General features: G+C 39.7%; 1 protein-coding gene across 2 annotated transcripts in view; it reads right to left on the minus strand.

Moving 5' to 3' along the window:
- Window positions 1–564: 564 nt before the first annotated feature.
- The window catches only part of CERS3 (ceramide synthase 3), an 86,465-nt gene continuing 65,527 nt past the window's right edge, over window positions 565–21,502 (minus strand). For both annotated transcript variants that reach the window (XM_075207673.1, XM_075207672.1), the window contains 7 exons: window positions 16,622–16,679; window positions 15,768–15,818; window positions 14,682–14,774; window positions 14,120–14,248; window positions 13,899–14,005; window positions 10,932–11,085; window positions 565–2,769 (listed from right to left, as the gene is read on the minus strand). In XM_075207673.1, the coding sequence (XP_075063774.1) occupies window positions 2,653–2,769; window positions 10,932–11,085; window positions 13,899–14,005; window positions 14,120–14,248; window positions 14,682–14,774; window positions 15,768–15,818; window positions 16,622–16,679 (709 nt within the window). In that variant the 3' untranslated portion in view covers window positions 565–2,652. The remainder of the gene's footprint in view (window positions 2,770–10,931; window positions 11,086–13,898; window positions 14,006–14,119; window positions 14,249–14,681; window positions 14,775–15,767; window positions 15,819–16,621; window positions 16,680–21,502) is intronic.

Here is a 21,502-nt window from a genome sequence, read left to right on the forward strand (position 1 = left end):
GAGGATATGGCAGCGAGAATGGCTTTTAGTTGCTGCTCTTGCTATCTCAACTCAAATAGTGGGTGGCATTTGATTGGAAGGGGTATTATTTTGGAGCTGGACCACTGGATCCAGTAAATGCAGTAGACAATGTTTGCCTTATGGTAAATCATTGGTGACGAGCAGATACTGACATATATAGAGCTCAGTCTTTATAAAACATTACTTGCAGCTATTGCTATTGAACTCTTTATATCGACCTTTGCCTGCTACCATATGTTTGCCAAGAGATGCAGTTTTAGGTCAGCTGAATGTCACACTTTAAGCCTAATGTTTGTTGTTCTCCTTCAGCTGAACAATGTCTCCAAACTTCTTATCAGTGGGAGGTGAAAGAATGTTCTGAGCAAGGAATTCCTCAGTGCTCCCACTGACCACAGCAACAGATCAGCCGTTCCTCTCCCAGTGAGACGGATCATAGTAATCACCCTCACGCTTTAATACTTTTAATTATCAGTTTGCTTCAAAAGAAGCAACGGATTACATATACAACCTTTTAGTATATTTGCAAAAAGCACAGCAAAGAAATTATAGACATAAATCATTTATTAGTGGACAGTTCTGGAATGCTTGGTGTACCAGTATCTGAATTGTGAAACTGTGTATGAAATAAAAGTGGTCTGCGTAGAGAATGCATCTCTTGTTCCATTGTATTATAGGTTTGTTCAGCATTGACAAGGTTGTTCTACTAATCTATAGAAGACCTACAGCAGTGTTTCACTCATATGTACTAAGCTGCCACAGGTCTTACTGCCTCACATTTCCTATTCACCAGCCATGAATTTGTGCAAGTTTCTTGCATGTACTGGGAGAGCGAGCCAGGGCCTTGACTATGAATGAGCGCTATGTAACTGGTCACCAGGAGGAATCAAGGGTTTGTGTAGCATAATTATAATTATCATTTTCAGTCCTTGAAGTGGACAGTGACTTCTCGGTTTTGTTTAATTTTTGACCTGCTAAAATACAGCAAAGTAAAACTATCCACAAAAAAGATAAATGTTATTTGGCAGTATGGGGAGGGGAGGGATAAAAAAATACAAACTGCAATTAAAGCAGGTAAAAGTTTTATCATTGTTTGTGGTTTTATTTACACGTGGACAAAACTACAAATACAAAATTAGTGTGTGTGAAGAATGTTTAGGACTAGTATCAAATTTGTTTTCTCCACTGCAGACAACACTGGAGTTATGGAGTTGGTTTTTGCCTTTAATTTCGTGCAGCTTTAGTCTTCATAAAATAACTGGGATACACCCCAAATTACCACTTTCATAAGTAATGATAAAAACTGTAAAAGAGAATAATAGAACATAATTGAGCACTTAGCTTTCAGGTCTGAGGAACGCTGCAAATCTTAGAGGTTGCACTTAACTTCAAATAACCCTGGTCTACACATACATTAAAGGCAGCACTTAAAATAGTATTAGAAAAAAAAATGATCATGAATTGGAGTTACAGTAAGAGGGAGGAACAGTCTGAATTGCACATTTAGCAGAGGCTGATATACACTAGTATCTCATTTTTACAGGTGTTAAAAATAAGCTACGATTAAAAGAAAAAAAAAAATCTGTGTGTAATATGTATACTTTAAAGCTATCAGACTGTCATCTTCCCCCTTCCCCCAGTAGGCATGAACCACTTGTGTCTTTGGTTAGAACACCAAGTATACATTGGCTAAAAGTCTTACAAAATTTGCATATCCTTTACAAGACCTAGGTCCCACAAAGTTCTTTGTTGAAAGCAGGCACTGCAGTGATATGTGTTAATGGCAAAGGGAATAGCCAGCTCTTCTTGGGGTCATCTCTGGAGCCGGCTGGGTGAGAATAATCCGACTATCCCCTCCCACACACCTCATGTATGAGGTCACAGTGTGTGCACAACTAATCTTGTGTGTATTTTGCACAGAGCTCCTCTTGTGTTCCTGTATGTGGTATAAATAGAGTCAAGGATGAGGTGGTGTTACATTGTCATCAGTGCACTGTGACGTTAACCCTCTGGTGGTAGCAAGGATCATGCACAGTGATGCTGGTTGCGGCGATCCAGAGCAACGGCTGTCGCTGAGGGGTTAGTGCAATTAATAGCTGCTCTGTTCCACTCTGGATAGGTTGATGGTGTGTATCCAAAGAGAAAAGAGGATGAGTTTGCCAGTCTGCCGTACTACTGGATTATACAGTAATTTCGATTACCTTAACATCCCCCCTAATGCACATTGTTAATTTAACTTTTTGTACTTCCAGAGGAGGCCGTAATACTTTGATCTTCATACTCCACACCTCTCTAGTAAAACAAAAGCTTTAATTGTTGCCTCTCAAGAATGCAGAACAAGCACGCTCTTAAGTTTTTTGTTTTTTTTGTTTTTTAATGTTTTTTTGTTTGTTTTTGTGTTTCTTTTTTTGTTTATATTTGGAACTGAAAATTGGCTGGGCTTGGTCTCAAACACAGTTGGTCCCCAAAGAAAGGACCAAGCACCTCCCGATCAATAGTACATCTCCAGATGTAGTCCTCTGCCCCTGTCCCCTGCTGAATGTCTGGCTAGAAAACCAATGACGAAAAGTAGGGTCTTTCTTAACTCTCCGTAAATCAGGGGTGGAGCACGACTGCTTATAGCGAGCTGTTAAGCTAGCGGTCATGCTGGCCGTTTACTATGCGCTTCTTGCCGTCTCCATTGGTTATTCGCTGGTCCTCATTTTCCTCACTGTCGTTTTCTTCATTGTCACTCCGATCATCACCAGACATCTGTACGGGTACAAGGACAGGGGGTCAGTAACATCCCTCACGCACAAATTAAATGTCCGCTAAAACATAAGTTGCCTTATACAAAAATGTAATAACAGTCACAAACTAATCTTTTAAAGTTTCAGGGGCATATAAGAACAAAAGCTACTACGTGGAACAGTGGTTAGCACTTCTGCCTCACAGCACTGGGATCATGAGTTCAATTCCTGACCAGGGCTTTATCTGGAGTTTGTATGAGCTCCCCGTGTTTGCATGAGGTTCCTTCCACATTCTAAAAACATACTGGTAGGTTAATGGGTTGCTGACAAATGAACGCTAGTGTGTGTGTTGAACATATTCGCAATATCAAGAAAGGCATTGTAACAGTGCATCCCACCATTTTTCAGTGAAACATAACAAAGACCCTACATGATTGAAATTTTTAGGTATAAAACATGTACCAAGAAACTGGAGCGGAGGTAATTACTTTTTTGTCATGTCAAAGATAGAAACTGAATTTATTTATAAATTAAAAAAAAACTTTGGCACCATTGGGACTCAATTTGGAATTTTACTTGTGGCCATTTTTAGTTTAAATAGCATCACTATATAGTTTTTATATTATCCATTTCTGTCTGGATCAATGCACAAATATGTATTTTAAATTATGGAAGATCCTTTTTAGAACAACATTTATTTATTGAAATAATGCATTTTTCCCATTTTTTATATGTACAATAAAGTTGATTTAAATTTTAACTATAAAAAGTCCTAGTAGGACGAAACGCGTCAGTTAAAGTCTTTTTTTCTGTAGGTTTTTGAGCTATTGAGGCTTCCGTACTATCAGGAAGTGTTTTGCGTTCCCAGCACTCCCTGACGGATGAGAACGCAGTAGGAGCTGGAACCACCTTTAAAGGAAGATATCTCCCAGAAAGAGCTCCAAAGATAGGAGGACCAGCTGGGAACAAATCGGGAGGATTGTAGGTCACGGTAAACAGGTAGAGATTAGGGTAAGAGTTTCATTCCTCATATACACTGTTAAGCACTCATTACCTATCCATCTTCAATAGAAGAGCATAAGCATTTATCGGGTGCATGCCTCAGTTTATTTATATGTTCAAGATCCACTATTATCCATGCTAGTGTTCCATGCGCTGATTATAAGAATTGTTTTAGCTAGTGTGTGTTAGGGAATTTAGACACTTAGCTCCAATGGGGCAGGGACTTATGTGAATGACAATCTCCCCTATACGGGCTGCATAATTGGTGGCGCTAAATAAATGATGGGATAAAATGATCATTGTGAGGGAACATTTAAGCATATTGAAGGACACAGTTGGACGCCTATTCTTGTTTGAAATGGCCGACAACAGAACAGCACTTCTGTTATCAGGGATACAAGCTTTTACATATATATGTAATGGTAACTAGGACCTGTTTAATATAAAGCAATATCGATTTTAACTATTGGTCCTTTAAATGTAATGTTAAAAGGCGACTTGGTCTAAGAATGGAAATAATTTATAAATTGCATACATAAAAACATATACATTCCTATACCAAGTAAGAACTTGATATTTGAAAATGTATATAAATGTGTTAGAACAATGGCTTGCACTGAGCTGTTTAATAAGGCTAAAGTAATCCCAGGCAATTCCAGTTTTGACACATTTCTAAAACCTGCACATATGGTAATATTCACAAATGTATAGTTTCAAAGTTGTTTTATGAAAAAGGATGGCTTAACATCATCATTAACATTTATTTATATAGCGCCAGCAGATTCCGTAGCGCTTTACAATTGGAAACAAACACAGTAATGAAACAAAACTGGGTAATTACAGACAGAGAGGTAAGAGGGCCCTTCTCGCAAGCTTACAATCTATGGGATACATACTACAATGTATGATTGTAAGCTCTTCTGGTCAGATCTACCCAAGCCAATTGTTTAATTTTATTTATAGATTACTTTTGTGTTTACAATAATAAATAAAACAAAGATCACTATCAAGTATCTTTGCCTTTAATAGCCTTCTGGATATTTTTTTTACAACCCAAACTAAGGACTTGCTAATGTTCTAAAAAAACAATTTGAGAGGAGGCAGAGTTCCAGGTCAGATTCTTAACTATGTCACTGCCTACATATTAGAAGTCTGTGTTTAACCCCATTGGTCCTCCTATATTACATTTACCGTCTGACAGGTTCTTGACACCACTAATTGCTTGAGTTGTGAACCCCTGTTCTAGAATGTAGCTTCTACAGAGGAGCAGTTTATTTCCGCAGAGCATTCCGATGAATGCAGAACATTCTTTTTTTTGTTCTTTTCAGGGAGCTGGTAAGTTTCCTGTAGGCACTGCTTGGTTTGTGTGAGATCTGTGGCTTATGGCAAAACTCTGCTGTTAAATCCTAACTTGGCACAAACACAAGAAGTAAGAGCATAAGCCTTTGGAAGCCTGCACATGCCGAGAGCTTTGTTCTATCAGCACTGGGGAGGGGAAAGGCACTGGGTAAATATACTGTTTCACTGCCTGCAATTAGTTTAATGCCACTCTTTTTTTCATACATAACTTGGCATAAAATGGATTTGATTTGTTGCAGGCATTATGCCATATTGTTTTAGTTATGTAACCAGTGCCAACACACAGTAATGCCAGACATTTTGTGGGACGACATCATGCCTCAGTGATGACACTAGTTTCTTGTAAATTGGCACCCCAAAAACATACTAGTAGGTTAATTGGCTGCTGACAAAGTTAACCCTAGTCTGTGTGTGTCTGTGTGTGTGTGTGTGTGTGTGTGTCTGTCTGTCTGTTTGTGTGTTAGGGAATTTAGACTGTAAACTCCAATGGGGCAGCGTCTGACAAAAACATTGTCTACAGTGCTGCGGAATTGGTGGCACTATATAAATAAATGGTGATGTTAATCTTGAATATTAATTCTGCATATGAAACAGCTGCTTCCATTGTGTACAGGGGACAGATAGGGATGGCTTTAAGCTAGGTTTAGTTATTTGCAGCAGCAAACGTGAAAGTAAGTTGTGACAAAGATTAAAAATAAATCCACTCAACTTTTTAATGCCTCATTTGTGTTATTCATTATAATGTCTCATAAATCTCTCAAGGTCTTTGTTATACACAGGTGCCCCATATTCTAGATGAAGTCTAACAATGCTATATGCTGTAAAAAAATAAATAAAAAAAAATATACATATATTTTGCTACTTTTAGGTATGAAAAACTTTTTGGTGGTTGACTTGCTTTTTCTTTTTAGCAATTACTTTTTCAGTTTCTGTCTCTGCTAGCTGGATTTCTCTTAACATTGTTTGTTACATTCTTTATATTGAAGTAATGACCTCTCTGTAACCTCATTTGCCTGCATTTGGGCAGCACAGTGGCTAAGTGGTTAGCACTTCTGCCTCGCAGCACTGGGGTCATGAGTTCGATTCCCGACCATGGCCTTATCTGTGAGGAGTTTGTATGTTCTCTCTGTGTTTGCGTGGGTTTCCTGTGGGTGCTCCGGTTTCCTCCCACACTCCAAAAACATACTGGAAGGTTAATTGGATGCTATCAAAATTGACCCTAGTCTCTCCCTCTCTGTCTGTCTATGTATGTCTGTCTGTGTCTGTGTGTCTATATTAGGGAATTTATCGTGTAAGCTCCAGTGGGGCAGGAATTGATGTGAATGAGTTCTCTGTACAGCGCTGCAGAATTAGTGGCGCTATATAAATGATGATGATAGGTTCGTTTGGACATCTCAAGAAGCGTCCAGCTGTACAGCAGTAGCATCTGAGACTTACATAAAGCATACAAGTATCCATATATATACACCAAGAGATGTAGCCTAACAGTGTTAGTAATACATGCTTAATAGGGTGCATTAGGCTAAACACAACACTACAGATCCCTCCACTCCGATTACATCAAAAAAATTTCCGCGGTTTTGGGGCCACCTTAAAGCGGTCTTGGCTAAAATATTTTGCCAATCCCTTTACGTGGGTCCAGCAGTGCTTTTATGGAAAAAATGTTCTTGGTCTTTGCAAATCTGGCAAAAATACAAAACTCACAAATCCATTTCTCATATTAAAAGCCCAAATGGTCAGGTGGTGTACAAGCCAGAGCTAACTGCAAATAACTTCAAATCCTTCTATACCAATATGTTTAAAGCTTCCCAACCATTACCCCGGAGCATGGAATAGATGACTACCGTATACAATCTCCCGAAACGCTTCCCAGACTTGCTTAACTCAAAAAAAAAAAAAAAAAAGGCCCAGGATTTGTCCCTGCACTGAGCTATAAAGAACATTTTGTGGTATCCTCTCCACAAACCGAACAAAAATATTTAGCACAATTCTAGATTAAGGGACCATTGACCCATCTACAATGAAGGCCACATTTTTGGTCATCCCTAAAGAAGAAAAAGATCCAATAGTCTGTGGCAGCCACCGGCCCATCTCCTTAATAAACGCAGCTTTGAAGATTTTCGCTAGAGTCCTAGCTAATAGACTTAATGGAGCTCTACCGTCTTTGATCCACATGGATCATGTAGGCTGTGTCCTTGGTAACCACACCAGATGGATCATTGACCTAATTCACCACATAAATAAGCGTAGGACACAATCACTCCTCCTCACCCTAGATGCCAAAAAGGCCTTTGAGCGCAATTGGTGGCCCTTGCCGCATCTTACGGCTTTTAAGACCCTTACAGGTTTTTAGATCTGTATGGTAATCCCTCAACCTTGGTCTTGGTGAATGGGTGCACCTCCTTTCCCATAAACAATGGCACCATCCAGGGTGCCCTCTTTCACTCCGTTTTTTTTGCTCTTAATGTTGTAAATCTAGACTTCAAGAGTAGATCCAATCCAGACATTGCTGTAGGCAAGGTGCCCTCCATCAGACACAAAATAGCTCTCTATGCCGATGACATCCTCCTCTCCATAACAAATCCTCAGATCAAATGTGTTCAATGAAATTCAATGCTTCTTAGCCCTATCAAACTCTAAAACAAATGAAACCAAAACAGAGATCTTAGATTTCTTCACCCCACCTAGAACTTAATGTTCACTTCAACTAGCAAACTAGTCCGTACAAATATCATAGGTTTGTCCTAACTAAGAAAGTTGAAATCCTCCTTTCCTGAACCACATAAAAAGAGATTTGACCTCATGGAGTAATCTAATTATTTCTTGGATTGGTTGCATAACCTTGATAAAGATGAACATTCTGCCGAGACTATTGTATCTCTTCCACATGTTGCATATCAGAGTCCTAACCAATATCCTCTTTTCTCCTGGTGATGCAGTTTATGTGGTTCGACAAGAAACTACAGATTCAAGCACGCCTCCCGTGATCCACATTTTCATGTGGCCATCCGTAACATCCACAGATACTATTATGCATCCCAGTAGGTGCAGAGTGTTCAATGGCATTGCCCATGTGTACCAGAGATTGGGTAGACCTAGGAACCTCAGCTGTGAGCAGAACACTCATATGTACATGCTCTCACTTTACCATGCATCTATCCCTAATGGTCTGGTCCTACTGCAATTGGATAGGTTACTCATTCTCATCCCCCACTCCAATAATTCCCTAATGGGGCAACCCCGCTTTTCACCTCAAAGGACCACAATTTGGTCCAAAGCTGAAATACTTTTTCTGGACAACCTTACTAGGTCAGGTGTATTCCCTCAGTTCACTGATCTGAAATATCTGACTAGATTCTCTTGGTGACAGTTCCATTATCATTTGCAAATTAAGCACCTTTCAATCAGTTAAAACTAGCCTTTTCAACAGACCACTGTCCCGAGTAGACAATATTTGTCTCTACACTCAATCATTCTCCTAACAGTCTTTAATTTTATAATGCCCTCCTCCCTATAATTAACGTTGAGAAAGACCCACATGAAATCAAATGGGACTATATGTTAGACCATTCTTCTGAGTCCCAGGTCGCGCTAACATATGAGAATGGTTCGCAAAATCCTCTATTAATGTCCGTATCAAAGAGAGCACTTACAAATCACTATATTGATGATATTACATCCCAACCAAACTCCACAGTATCTTCCCAGATGCGACGGACATTGCATGTCTGGTGGAGCAGTCTCAAAATAGAGCCATTTTAGAGAAATGTCATTTTGCCAATATCCCATATCTCCCCAAACATACCCAGAAAATACTTAGGCATATCCTAAGTGCAGCAAAGTGGCCGATAGTGGTCTTGTAGAAAAAAAATCCACCCTCTGACTAATATGATGGTATGCAGTAGCAATTTGCACTTATACCAAATCCAACACATTTCGTGCATTCTGTGAAACTTTTAGAAAATTTGAACCTCTTTTCACTATCATCACCTACTCAACTTTTAATAATTGAAGTTGTCCAGTTGCATTCATGCTCTGACTATAAAACCTGTTGTCTAAAGTTCCCCTACTAGACCTTCACTTGAGTGGTCGTCCCCCCCTGCTCCCCTTTTGGTCCTTTTTCCCCTGCCCTCTTCTATCCTACTTCCCTACCCTATACAAAAAAACTGCCATTGTTGGCTAGCACCTACCTAGATTTACAATCTTTGGTTACTGCTACAGTTACCTACTCTGTATGAGTAACGGTTCTGTCACTAAATTGTGTTGTATGTAAAGGATTCGTGTATATATGCTTCTGCATGTTTCTACTTTTGTGCTTTTGATGCTCTCAAATAGTTTTAAAATTAGCGAGATTTCATATACTATATAGCCATCCCTAATTATTTAAGTACTATCAACTAGAAGGGTCAATTTGCAATCAGCCAATCAGAAACCGCTTGCTAGAACTGATGCACATCATGATTGGAGTGCTCCAGCACACACAAGACATATCGTAACATATCATAGTTAATGAGGTTGGAAAAAAAAAAAGACACCAATCCATCAAGTTCAACCTATTTTGCATCTCCTGTGATCCCTCTCTTATATCTGAAATTGATCCAGATGAAGCAACTGCCAATCTTTTTCAATCGGGCAATATCCCTACTGACCCAATACTGCAGTCCTATGTCTCCCTGGATCCACTACTATCCTTCAGTTTAAGTAACGGTGGTAATCTTGGATTCCCTTTTCCGCTAAAAATTTGTCATAAACATTTTAATTGAATCTGTCATCACAACCTTTCCTGGTGGTGAATTCCATATCTTGACTGCGCTGACATACGCTTCCTGACAGGCATATCTGGGTCTAGGTTCTAATTTAGTCACAATTACTGTACTCATCCTATGCTTGACAACCCCTTTCCACCTTTTAAACTATAGAGTCATAACTGTAAGGTGAGCTACAATCTGTATACAGATATATGTATACTTATTTTTGTAAGCATGCACAGTAAGAAAATGCATATCTTATGCAAATACTACAGACGCAAGTCAACACTACACGAGCTGCATACCTGCAACAATATCATACTACAGATTATGAGTTAATCGGCTTTACTGCCTGTCTGAGTTGTTCAAAATTGCCTTGTATAAGGTTAGAATAAAACAAATCAAAAGTTACCATGTTATGATCACTACTTCCTAAATGCCACCTCACTTGCACACTTGATTTAATATCTGATGTATTAGATAGAAGAACCAACTAGAGATGTTCTGACACTTGGGAAAGGTAGTTCTCTTTTAGGGTTGATAACAATCAGCTTTCTCTGGTAGAACCATTAGTTTCAGGATCCAAATTTATACCAGAGTTGTGAATATCCCCTATAAAGGAGTACTTGAGTTTGTTATAAATCTCCAAGAATAACAGATTGAACTGAAATTTAATTACTAATGCAAATAATAAGGGAAGCAAACTCCAATTAGTACTCCATAAGTGTCGTCGTTGTTGATAAGGCCTCTGTGCTGTAACATTGCAATGAAATACCTCCTGCAAGAGTGACCTAGCAGTGGGGCCTAAATTGCTTCAGCAAGAAAGAATGTTCTGACTTTGCAATAATGATGTCAAGTGTGGAATAGACCAACAACATACATGATTACAACCTTCAACAGCTTTGTGTACATTATTCCCAATGACTGGTTAAGAAGACCAATGCATGTTATAATTTGGGGTTAAAATACATTGCTGCATTTCTGTGCCGTTTATACTACAGGTTTTCTCCAAAGCTTTTAGAGGATGACAGCTACATACAATACACACATAGGCCATGGTTCAGTTCAAACTTACATTTCCAGAGAGCATTTTCTTCACCATCCTAAAGATCAGGTATGCCCAGTATATATGAAGGAACTGGAGCACGAACATCAGCATATTGAAGAAGTAGTAGAGGAAGAATCGGGGACAGTAGTACAGGGGATAGACCACCGTGGCATAAACTATCCTGCAAAGCAAAACATGGGAGTTTACTTCTGAAAACAGGTATCAATCCATTACCAATAAAACCTTTACTGTGAATTTCCTTAAAAGTACATGCAATTCCCCAGTGTGATAGACAGCAACTACTCAAACAAATGATTGATTATGACTTCTTTTTGACAACTCTCTTTTCTGATCTGCCCCCCACATAAATCAGGTGGAGTATCTACCTCAGGAACTCTCCCTACTATCTATTGGCGCAGTTATCACGCAGAGCTCACAGCGCAGGATGACTATTGAGCTCTACTGAAGTGGACTAGGCGTATGGAGTCCTACGCTGTGAGCTGTGGCGCCATTTGGCTTCTGGCTTTAGTTAATCATCATCAACATTTATTTATATAGCGCCATCAAATTCTGTAGCACCTTACAATTGGGAACAAACACCGTAATAAATCAATACTGGGTAATACATACATACAGAGGTAAGAAGGCCCTGCTCCCAAGAGAGGTCCTCCATATTTAAAACACGGGAGGCAACGGCAGGGATGTTATCCAAAAATGGTCAATGCCTTTAGCGTCAAGCATGAAATAGTTAACTTTTTTTTTAATTAAACACTTTTTTTTAATATGCATGACAAGGATTGTACTTGTGTACTATTGTAGGTCATGTACCTCCATTTGTACATACAGCGTATGATTAAAACACAAGCTGTTCTGTAAGAGGCACCACTGTTCCTCCAGTGTTAAATAATTCTGTTCGCAGGTAACAACTTACTGATCTTTATCCCATCAGCAGATCTGCTTCAGGAATGACCATGCAAAGTCTGTAGACTTTGAAGCTGTTTATGGTCAATCAGCAATTCTAGCTACTCCCTACTGTTCCGTTTGGCTGTACAGATGAACATGGCCAGATAAATGTGACTGAAAGCACTGAAATCACTACGGTCTTTCATGTCATTCTTGCAGTGTCTTCAGTTACTCTCATTCGGTCTAAAAGGCTTCTGAGAGATCCCTCCATAGGTTCCAAGGTTTAAGACCATTCTGCAAAGCACTGGGTTTGTTTCTCTCCCCCCCCCCCCAATACAATAAAATCTCAAACAAACATTATTCCTTTAGGCATCATGATACATATAAAATGCAATCAAGACCAAAGATAAGTGAAAACAGAAAGCCAGCCCTAGTCGCGCCAGAGTGCGTAAACCATTGACAAGCTTTTAGTGTCAGCAATCCACCAAAGCCAAGGAACACATACAAATCAGCATCTAGCATTTTAAAGAGACACAATCACAGCCCATAGTGACCACTCAAGTTCAAAGCTAGACGTCCTGCCCTGATGGAAATGCTACATACTTTCCATTTTACCTAATGAACATGGTCTAGGGCAGCTTTGGAAAATCACCCCCCCCCCCCCCCCGAATCAGAGTGGAGTTACTACTAAACTAGCACCTAATGGTTTTCCTACCTAAGTTGCAGCCAAAACTCCTATACATTCTCTCATCATCTCCCGTCTCCATTACTGCAACCTCCAATGTGACATTCCCTTTACCCATAACTACCTGCTTCAATCTGCCCTATATACTATGGCCAGACTGATCTTCCTCTCTCGTTGCTCCGCTTATATGCCACACCACTTTGCAATGCCTGCAACGGCTCTCCATTACTCCAGAACTCAATTAAAATTTCTAACCCTCACCTGCAAAGTCCTCGACACTAGCACCCCTTCATACATCACAAACCTCATCTCTCCCTCTTAGACCAGCACCTCATATCCTCTATTAACCACCTCTCACTCCAATCCATAAAACCTCTACATTCCACTACCACACCTGATATTATCCACCAACCTTCAAGTCTTTAACAAATAGATGGGTTTTCAGAGTGTGCTTAAAGCTTCTCCTACTCATTCTGCTACACCCTCACTGCTGTCCCAATCTCCAATCTGAGTTACACTCATCTTGTCTCAGCTGTGCCCTTTTCCCACTACGATGTGGATCTAACAGTTATCCTGGCTGCAAATGCATTGGGGATAGAGTATAGATACTGCCAGAATAGTAGAGTGTGGTTGGCAAGAGATCCTGATCAAACAAATCCTAAACGTCCAATCCAGATGCATGGATACCAATATACTTTAATTACTGCTAGACTGATCAGACATTTCTAGATTATTGAGAGCTGAAATGCAAAATTTTAAGGTGAAATAGGTTTGATGTTTTACACTCGAGACCCATTCATCCATTTGTTCCCACAGCAATCTGCTATTCAGATCTACTGCATGCCTTACAATGTCTCTTTTGAAGGACTTAGAGTGGACCTTTCATCTACACACAAGCTGCAGGCAGCCGTTTAGGGGACTGAACCAACATTCATAAGAATGCAGCCAAAGAACCAGTGACACAGCCACACTGAAATCTCTGGTTCCCAGTGAACTGTAGGCTACATATCGGTTCCATCAATAAAATGTCTGCCCTCTCAATATAGGTGACCGGTGCGTTTTAAAAGGTTGTCTGCCCAGCGTAAAAAGAATCATACAGTACCTAGGAGAAATATGAACGTTGGGTGGTGAATTTCCTCTCTCTTATATTGACATTCTGAACATTTCAAACTTTACATGGTTTATATAGAATCTAATTATTTTAAATCACTTTTTTAATACCTTTGTTTATATTCATATCTGTATAGTTGCTGCATGTGACATGAATACGTCACTCACCACCCATTCCCACCACATCACCTTCTTGTTTTTCTGTACTTGTTTTGTCGCGTACTCCTTACACTTTATGCTCTCAAAATATCTAACCTTCTACTCAAATCCAATGGTGTATCAGGAAGAGAACTTACCAAAATGGGAAAACAATGAGCCGACTGATGACAAATACCACTGCAAATACGGCAAAGAGAATATTGCACGCCTTCTTCCACTCAGCGTAACTGCACATTTTAGCGGCCTGGGAACAGAAGATGAGATGAAGCACAGTGCAAACAGCAATCAAAATGCTTATTTATAGTCGGCCAACACTGTTGTCTTTGCAAGCGTTTAGGTTCTTATAATGTTGCTGTACCTCCAGCAATATGTCGGAAACATCGTGCACCAGCATAGTAAGAGTTCCTACTCGGATGTACTTGACACCCCACGAAAAGTTCAGCAGAAAAATGGTCGCCAAGTGATGAACAACTTGTACGTTGAAATCCTTGAAAAATAATAAACAGCGAAGAGTTAAACATTATACAGAGCGTTTCCCAAAGTTCAACTCTTTGTGCTGATATACAAAGTTATTTTATTGGTATTTATATCAGGCAACTGTCCAGGATTACCCATTATATTATTCCATTCAGGACAAACAGAAATCCTTCAATTTCCTAAGGCTTTCTTAGAATTCAGGGAATATAGCAGGATTTACATTTAGAGTCTAAAAGCATTTTGATTTCCTGTGGCTTCCTCAGTACTGCATTGTTCATTATCCTCTCCAATAGCTTCTTCTTTGTCTGTCTAATGATGATGCTTTTTAGGTCACCAAGAAAGACTGTAAACATCCTGTCCTCTCACAGTACATCACCAATCATATTGTTTCTTAAAACCACAACAATGCACATAGGATACAATGAACCAGTGACTTTTCTCACCTTCCGTCTAACATCAGAGGCCACACTGAACAGAAGAGACCAGTAAAAGCTTAGCTCGATCACGTAGTACCAGTATTGGGATGTCAGCACTTCCTGCAGAGCATAATATAGGTATAAATGACAACCTGCATACACTAAACACATTTATTTTCAAGAAAATCCAGACGGGATTTAAAAATCAGATAAACTAAACTTTGATCTGTGAACAGTGTGTCTGTCTATTTCATTCACTGTTATTTTTACCTCTGCTATATTTAAGCTGCAAATTAAATCTTTTAAAAAAAAAATTATTGTTCAAGTACATTTTTTGAGTAATACACTATAAAGATAAAACATGCCTCAAATAAAACTCAGTAATACTCTCTTTGATCTGACTATAGTAGACTGTTGCTATGGGTTACATGACCTCATTGGTCTTTGCCCCGGATTATCAAAGAAATACTACCTTTGGCACTTTAAATTCAATAAAGACCTAACAAAAGTTATAAAGATGAGCTTACTGATCTAATTATCCTGATGTACTCTATATATAGGACCCTTGTGGTCTCTTATCCTAATTCGGTGGATTTTTAGAATAATGGGGATGCAAGTTTAGATATGTGTAGTTAGTTGAAAATTGGCTTTACCCACTATAAATTTAATTTGATCTCATATCTCCACTAGTTATTTCTAATTATCATTTCGATAGTGCCAGCAAATTGAGGAGCTCCAAATAATAAGTGAATTGTTATTCAGTCCACAATGGAGCTTACAATCTAATGTCTTTACTATAGGTGCATATAAACACACAGTACTGCTAGAGAAATTAGTTTCAAACTTAATTAAACTGTCTGTATGGGAGGAAACCAAAGACGAAACAGGTGGATTGTAATTGAACCATGGCCCCAGTGCAGCAATGCTAACCACTATGCCAACGTTCCACACACTGTATGTAATAAAGGCTACAGGGTATGGCAAGTAAAACAGACCAAACAATCATTTGGAAAGGGGTTTGTTTATGTGCTCTTGTGGATATTATTCCTATTTTCATCAGTTTCCACCTCCTAGTAGTATTCACAGTCTTCTCTAAATAAATAAGGGTCTTACCTGCTTTGGATAGCCCACCCACACTTCCCAAACATCATGAAACCAAGGTTTCTGCAAAACAAAAATAAAAAAAAAAATGGAAAAGACTAATTTGGGAGACAAACCAACATGACAATCTGGTTTGAGCAAGTTTTACCAAACATTTACTAAAGGTACTCACAAATGTTACAATTTAGTTTTCTGTACAACCTAATCAAATTGTATAGTGTGTGGGGCCGTCAGACTGTACAGAATTTAGATTGCATAAAAAAAAACAAAAAAAAAACAAAACACTAAAACTCTATTTTTTATTTTATAAATGTTATACAGTAATTACAATTATGAACTGTAATTTTTTACATTCTGTATACCACTACTCAAATAAGTATTTAATTTTTTTTTTTTTTTTTGAATCCCTTTCAAATGAATAGAAAGGCCTTTTAGAATCATATCTGAAACTTCAAAGTGTTTCTGATATGCTGTAAAGAAACCGGACGTACCCTTAAAGTCACGGGGCCTCCCTCATTTTGCATTTTTAGCAAACCATGTTGCGATGCACGGTGAGCAAATGCATTGATTTTATTTTTTTTGCATACTGGCTACTTTTGCATGTAGCGCACAAATAATGGTCACTTTTATTTTTACCCAGCAATTTAGATTTGAGCAAGGGCACACCCCCTTTCAACTCCAAATCTCTCTGGACACTTTAAATCCCCCCCCCCCCCCAATCCCTCCTCCAGTGCAAAATTATTTTGTCAGGGTGCACATTTTCTCCTAGCTCTGAATGGGGCCCATTATATAATCATTGCATTTTGGTTTAATTCTACATCAGTGCATCGTTATCCAGAAAATTTGTGCTATAAAATAAAGCTTACATCATACAGGACAGCGAAACCCCCGATCAGCGCACCCAGGTAGAAGGTGAACCGCCAGCTGGAGAGGAAACAGATTTGTATCAGTATTTGTACACAGTGTTTGTGGACTAATTACATGTATGAAATACGTAATGTTCCCAGCTATAATAAATATAGGCTTGGTAATTTCGTCATGTTACAGGAATCCCAGAAGGAAGTACTTTGTACTGAGCCATGAATGTAATGTTTCCACAAGAGTACACTATTACTCCTCCTATAGCAGTGCTCTTATATTGAACACAATCTTAGATGTGCAAGTGGTAAAATTATAGTTTTCATATTGTCTTACGAATGTCAAAATGGACTTGTGGAAGGGGGTGATCAGAGGATCCTGGGATGACAACAGGAGAACACCAGGAACAATGGGCAAACTTGATGCAATCCAAGGACTGTTTGTTCATCTCGCTACACTTCAAAATGGTAACATATACTTCATTTCATTAATTAGCTATAATAGATTTAATCACACAAACACCTCCTTCTCACTTACTCCGCTCCTTCACACTCTCCCATCTACACATCTGGCCGACTCAAAAATTAAATATTTTTTTCTCTTTCTAAAATGAGGGGCATTAACTTATCCCAAAATGCCCCCTAAAGCCTCAGACTTTCCACAGGCCACTGAGACCTCCCACTAACCCTAAAATACCCCACATGCCTTTCGATCCCACAAAACTCCATTCAGGACTTCCCCACAGGCCATTCAGACCCCTAAATGTCTCCAGTAGCCCTGACGGAGGGTACCAGAGACCACCCTGTACTAAATAGTCACTAATGCAGCCCTGCCTAAAAATGTCTTTAAGAAGTAAAAAAAAAATAGTCGCAGTTCTCTCCTGCGGAGAAAAAAAGGGGTCACATAGTACAAACTATGCTTCATCCTCCTCCTTGGATTTTAGATGTACTGCATTAACTCCTTGAGTGCAGTGATGAAGGTCACATGGTGTGGAAGAGTGCTGCTCGCGTTCAGTCTTATTATCTGTTTTATGCCACACCAAAATTTCACCCAGGACCCCAGCCCTTGAGAGTAAAGCTCTGCGGCCCATAAAGCAGAGAATAAGTCTGAGTGGGGTCATCAAGCTGGGGGTCACAGATGAAGGCTCAGTGGCCCACCTAGTGACATCAATAGGGAGGTGGTGTCATGGTCTATGGCAGTGGTTCCCAAACTGGGTGCCGAGGCCAAGGCCGGTAATAAGCAAGGAGGGGGGACTACTTGGTAATTATTTTGGCTTAGGGGTGCCTTGAAAAAATGATGGAGACCCTAAGGGTGCCTTGAACTGAGAAAGTCTGGGATCCACTATGGTCTATGGACAGCATTACCTGGACCAGCCAAATGTGACCAGTGCTGAATTGAGGCTGGAAGCTGATATTATGTTTATTCCTCAGCAATAAGAACTTGGGAGAACCTCCAGACAGAGGTGGATGATCAAAACTACCGTCAGTCCAGAGCGTTGTTCAAGGTCCGATAAACCAGTGATTGGATTTTTAGAGAATTGTATACATATCTGACAACTTTTGATTTTACATTTTATTAGGAAACACACTGTAATACCATGATGCTTAAAATATAAATAACATACACAATTAGCTTCAATGCTTCATATTACCAATATTTTGTAAAAAACAGCAAAGAATAGAGAACACGTCCCTCGCCCCAAACTTGCATGAATTTCTGTTATGCATCTTATTTCAAAGACAGGTATAAATCGTGCACATGTTCACGTGGTCTTTAGAGAAAAAAAAACTGCCTTCACTATGCAACAATTTCAGCTACTCTCTAATAAAAATGACTCAATTATGTGTTCTTTAGCTTCTTTCATCATTACACTCTTACTCCATGTACATTATAATTCACTGATTTACTGATTCACATGAGAATATTCGCAGATGGGAACATAACCCTTGTGTGCACATTGTCTTTGTAATGAAATTATAGTGGCTTTTGGCAATTGCACCATCCAATTCCTAAATTAAGGCTGATTGCTCCCCCGGAGATAGGTAATTGCAGCCCCCAGAGATCTTGTGCTGCCTCTAATTACACTACATTAAAGCTGAGGCCCTTAATGTTAACTAGTGTACTGGAAAGCAGATTCCTGGTTAGACACAGAACCCTCCACAGGCTGCAAATTTATAGCTTGTCATGCCCAGCAGACCAAACGTGCAGGAGGAGGGTGCAAAAACCACTTCTATTTATGGACTTCCTCTCAACGTTGCTATGTGGCAGCTCAAGTGACTATTCTCAGAAACTGCAGCAGTAATGGTAATATTGATTATTAAATGAACACAATGCACATCCATGCTAAGCAGCCCACGGGGGCAAGACCCCAACCAAGAGCCCCAGAAATAATTTTCGGGGGTCGGGTACCCCATTCCCGGCTTACAAACGACATTTGTAATGGCCACGTCCTCTCTCACCACCAACAGAAAATAACCATTGCTTCCTGTGAACAGTACGAGTAGACAGGATGTAGTGGGCACAACATTATGATTATACAGGGTGATCTGTTACAGAGCTATACACTGGTACAGCTGACAGTATGCCACCATTGCTTTCTATTAGCAGTGTAAGTAGGAAGTTAAGCAATTGCCACAATCTGTTTTATGGCTGCAGAGTATCTAGGAAGTGGTATGACCTGGTTTAGTTCTCTATGGTGGTATGGAGCTGTAAGGTGGCATATGGATATGTATTGTTGGCATGGGGCTGTTATGCTGGCATGGAGAGGAACAGGTGGGCATGGAGATATTTGTGCTCAACATATTTTGTGCAGTAGTCATTTTGTTGTATCTTGTAAATGTATCCATTTTCACATAACACACAACAAATGTTTGATTATATTTTATTCTACAGACATGTGACAGGCATGATGATTTTGTGAGATATACCAGGAACTGTTAACAATGCTTTGGGCTATAAAAATGTTGTCCATGATTTACATACAGTCCAGGCAGCCATATGGTGGGTTGAAATAATGTGTGGCCTCTTCACCACATTAGTGTGTGGCAATATCAGACTCAGGACACATTATAGGTAATTGTGCAGGAAATACAGTGTTGCCCTTAACAGCCTATCACTTTCTAGTACAAACCAATTATCTTGATAAAAGACTATTCAATCCAATATTACATTAGTGTATACACTCCCACGATGTTTTATCGTACCAAAGCACATTGTATCATTTGATTTGATTTTATGAACCGACTAAAAATCACTATCAACGATGGAACGCTGTAGGGCAAATGTGGAAGTGTGTATGCACTCATGACCAGCAGTGTAGGCTGATGACTATAGTCTGCAGAGTCAATCTTTTCAGCAGATGGTTATGACAGATGAGGAGCACAGATCTGACTGTGAATCATGTAGGTGTGCATACACAAATCTGTGTGCTCATTGGGACTTTCCGTCATTGGTAAAATTGTTACAGAATTCACATCTGGAGTTATTTTCTGTAATGTGTCTGATTTCTTGCTATGGAAGAGAACCTTATTTTTCGTTACATGTGAACAGTTTTCTTTAATGTCCCGGAGGTTTCACAAGAATTTAGGGGTTATATCTGAAATCCTTATTAGATGACAGGTGAATTGTATTTTTGCTGAAATTGAAAGAAATTTGGTAAAAAAATAAAAAATATTTTGGTTAACAAATATACTTTTTCATGATTCGAGTTTCATTTAGACAGATGTATTGGTAGGTGTGCCAGAATGACCAAAATGTTGGGAATCATGGTCATAACTCTGTCGGGAATTTTTATGAAAACCACAGCAAATCAATTCAATTCCAAATGTAATTTTCGTAGTGTAGTTTTGAGAAGAATTATAGCACCCTTTTCTAGTTTTCACTAATGAGCCCGTTTTACGCTGCTGCTTCACACACTAGTTTTGTTGTGAGTTTCTCACTTGCAGCACTATATGTCACATGTTGACCCACCAAACTAACAAATCTATACCACGGAATGTTGACAACTTCACAAGATTCTAAACTGGGTGCGCTGTTCATACCACCAGGCCCGGCGCTCCCATTAGGCAAGGTTAGGCACTTGCCTAGGGCGCCGGGCTCTGGAGGGCGCCACAGATTAAAAATTTCTTTAAAACTGTGCGGCGACCACTGACCATACCTTTCACGGCCACTGCACAGCTTCACATACATTCACAGGGAGGGGGGGAGGGACTATTGCTCACCACCACCGCCGCCTCTCTGCTCCGTCTCCTCCCCTCCACTCACTGTCTGACTGTCGGGTGTGACATCATCATCAAGGCCCGACAGTATCAGTGAGTGGAGGGGAGCAGACAGAGCAGAGAGGAGGCAAGTTAGAAGCAGGTAAGAAAAGACGCACATTTTCAAAATCGGCGCCCCAACCCTGCACACTTACACACTATTTTGTAAGTGTGCAGGGTGGGGCGCCGATTTTGAAAATTGGGGGGGGGGGGGGGGGGGGGGCGGTGGGCGCCGATTTTGTAAATGTGCCTAGGGCGCCACGGACCCTAGCACCGGCCCTGCATACCACATCTCCAACATGCGTATGGATTTTCTGTTTTCACACTAAGAAATCAGCACAGCCAAGTTATATCTCTGTTACTGGTTCCTTCTCCTGAGATCAGTATATTCTTTCTAAATAATGTATATAGTTGTCTCACACGATGGAGCTACAAATAAGACTCATACTGATAATTATTAGCCTACAAATTACAATATGTAGTAAACATAAACAGACCTCGATTTCAAGCACTTACATCCTGGTATAAAGTGTATGTGCTGTGCCGGAGGGTCCAGCAGTAAATCCCAGAATGCAGTGCTTCTGCCTGTGTCAACCCCCTTGGGGATGCTGGAGATGAAGAGATTCCCTTTCT

This window comes from Mixophyes fleayi, chromosome 4 (assembly GCF_038048845.1).
Source record: "Mixophyes fleayi isolate aMixFle1 chromosome 4, aMixFle1.hap1, whole genome shotgun sequence".
NCBI lineage: Eukaryota > Metazoa > Chordata > Amphibia > Anura > Limnodynastidae > Mixophyes > Mixophyes fleayi.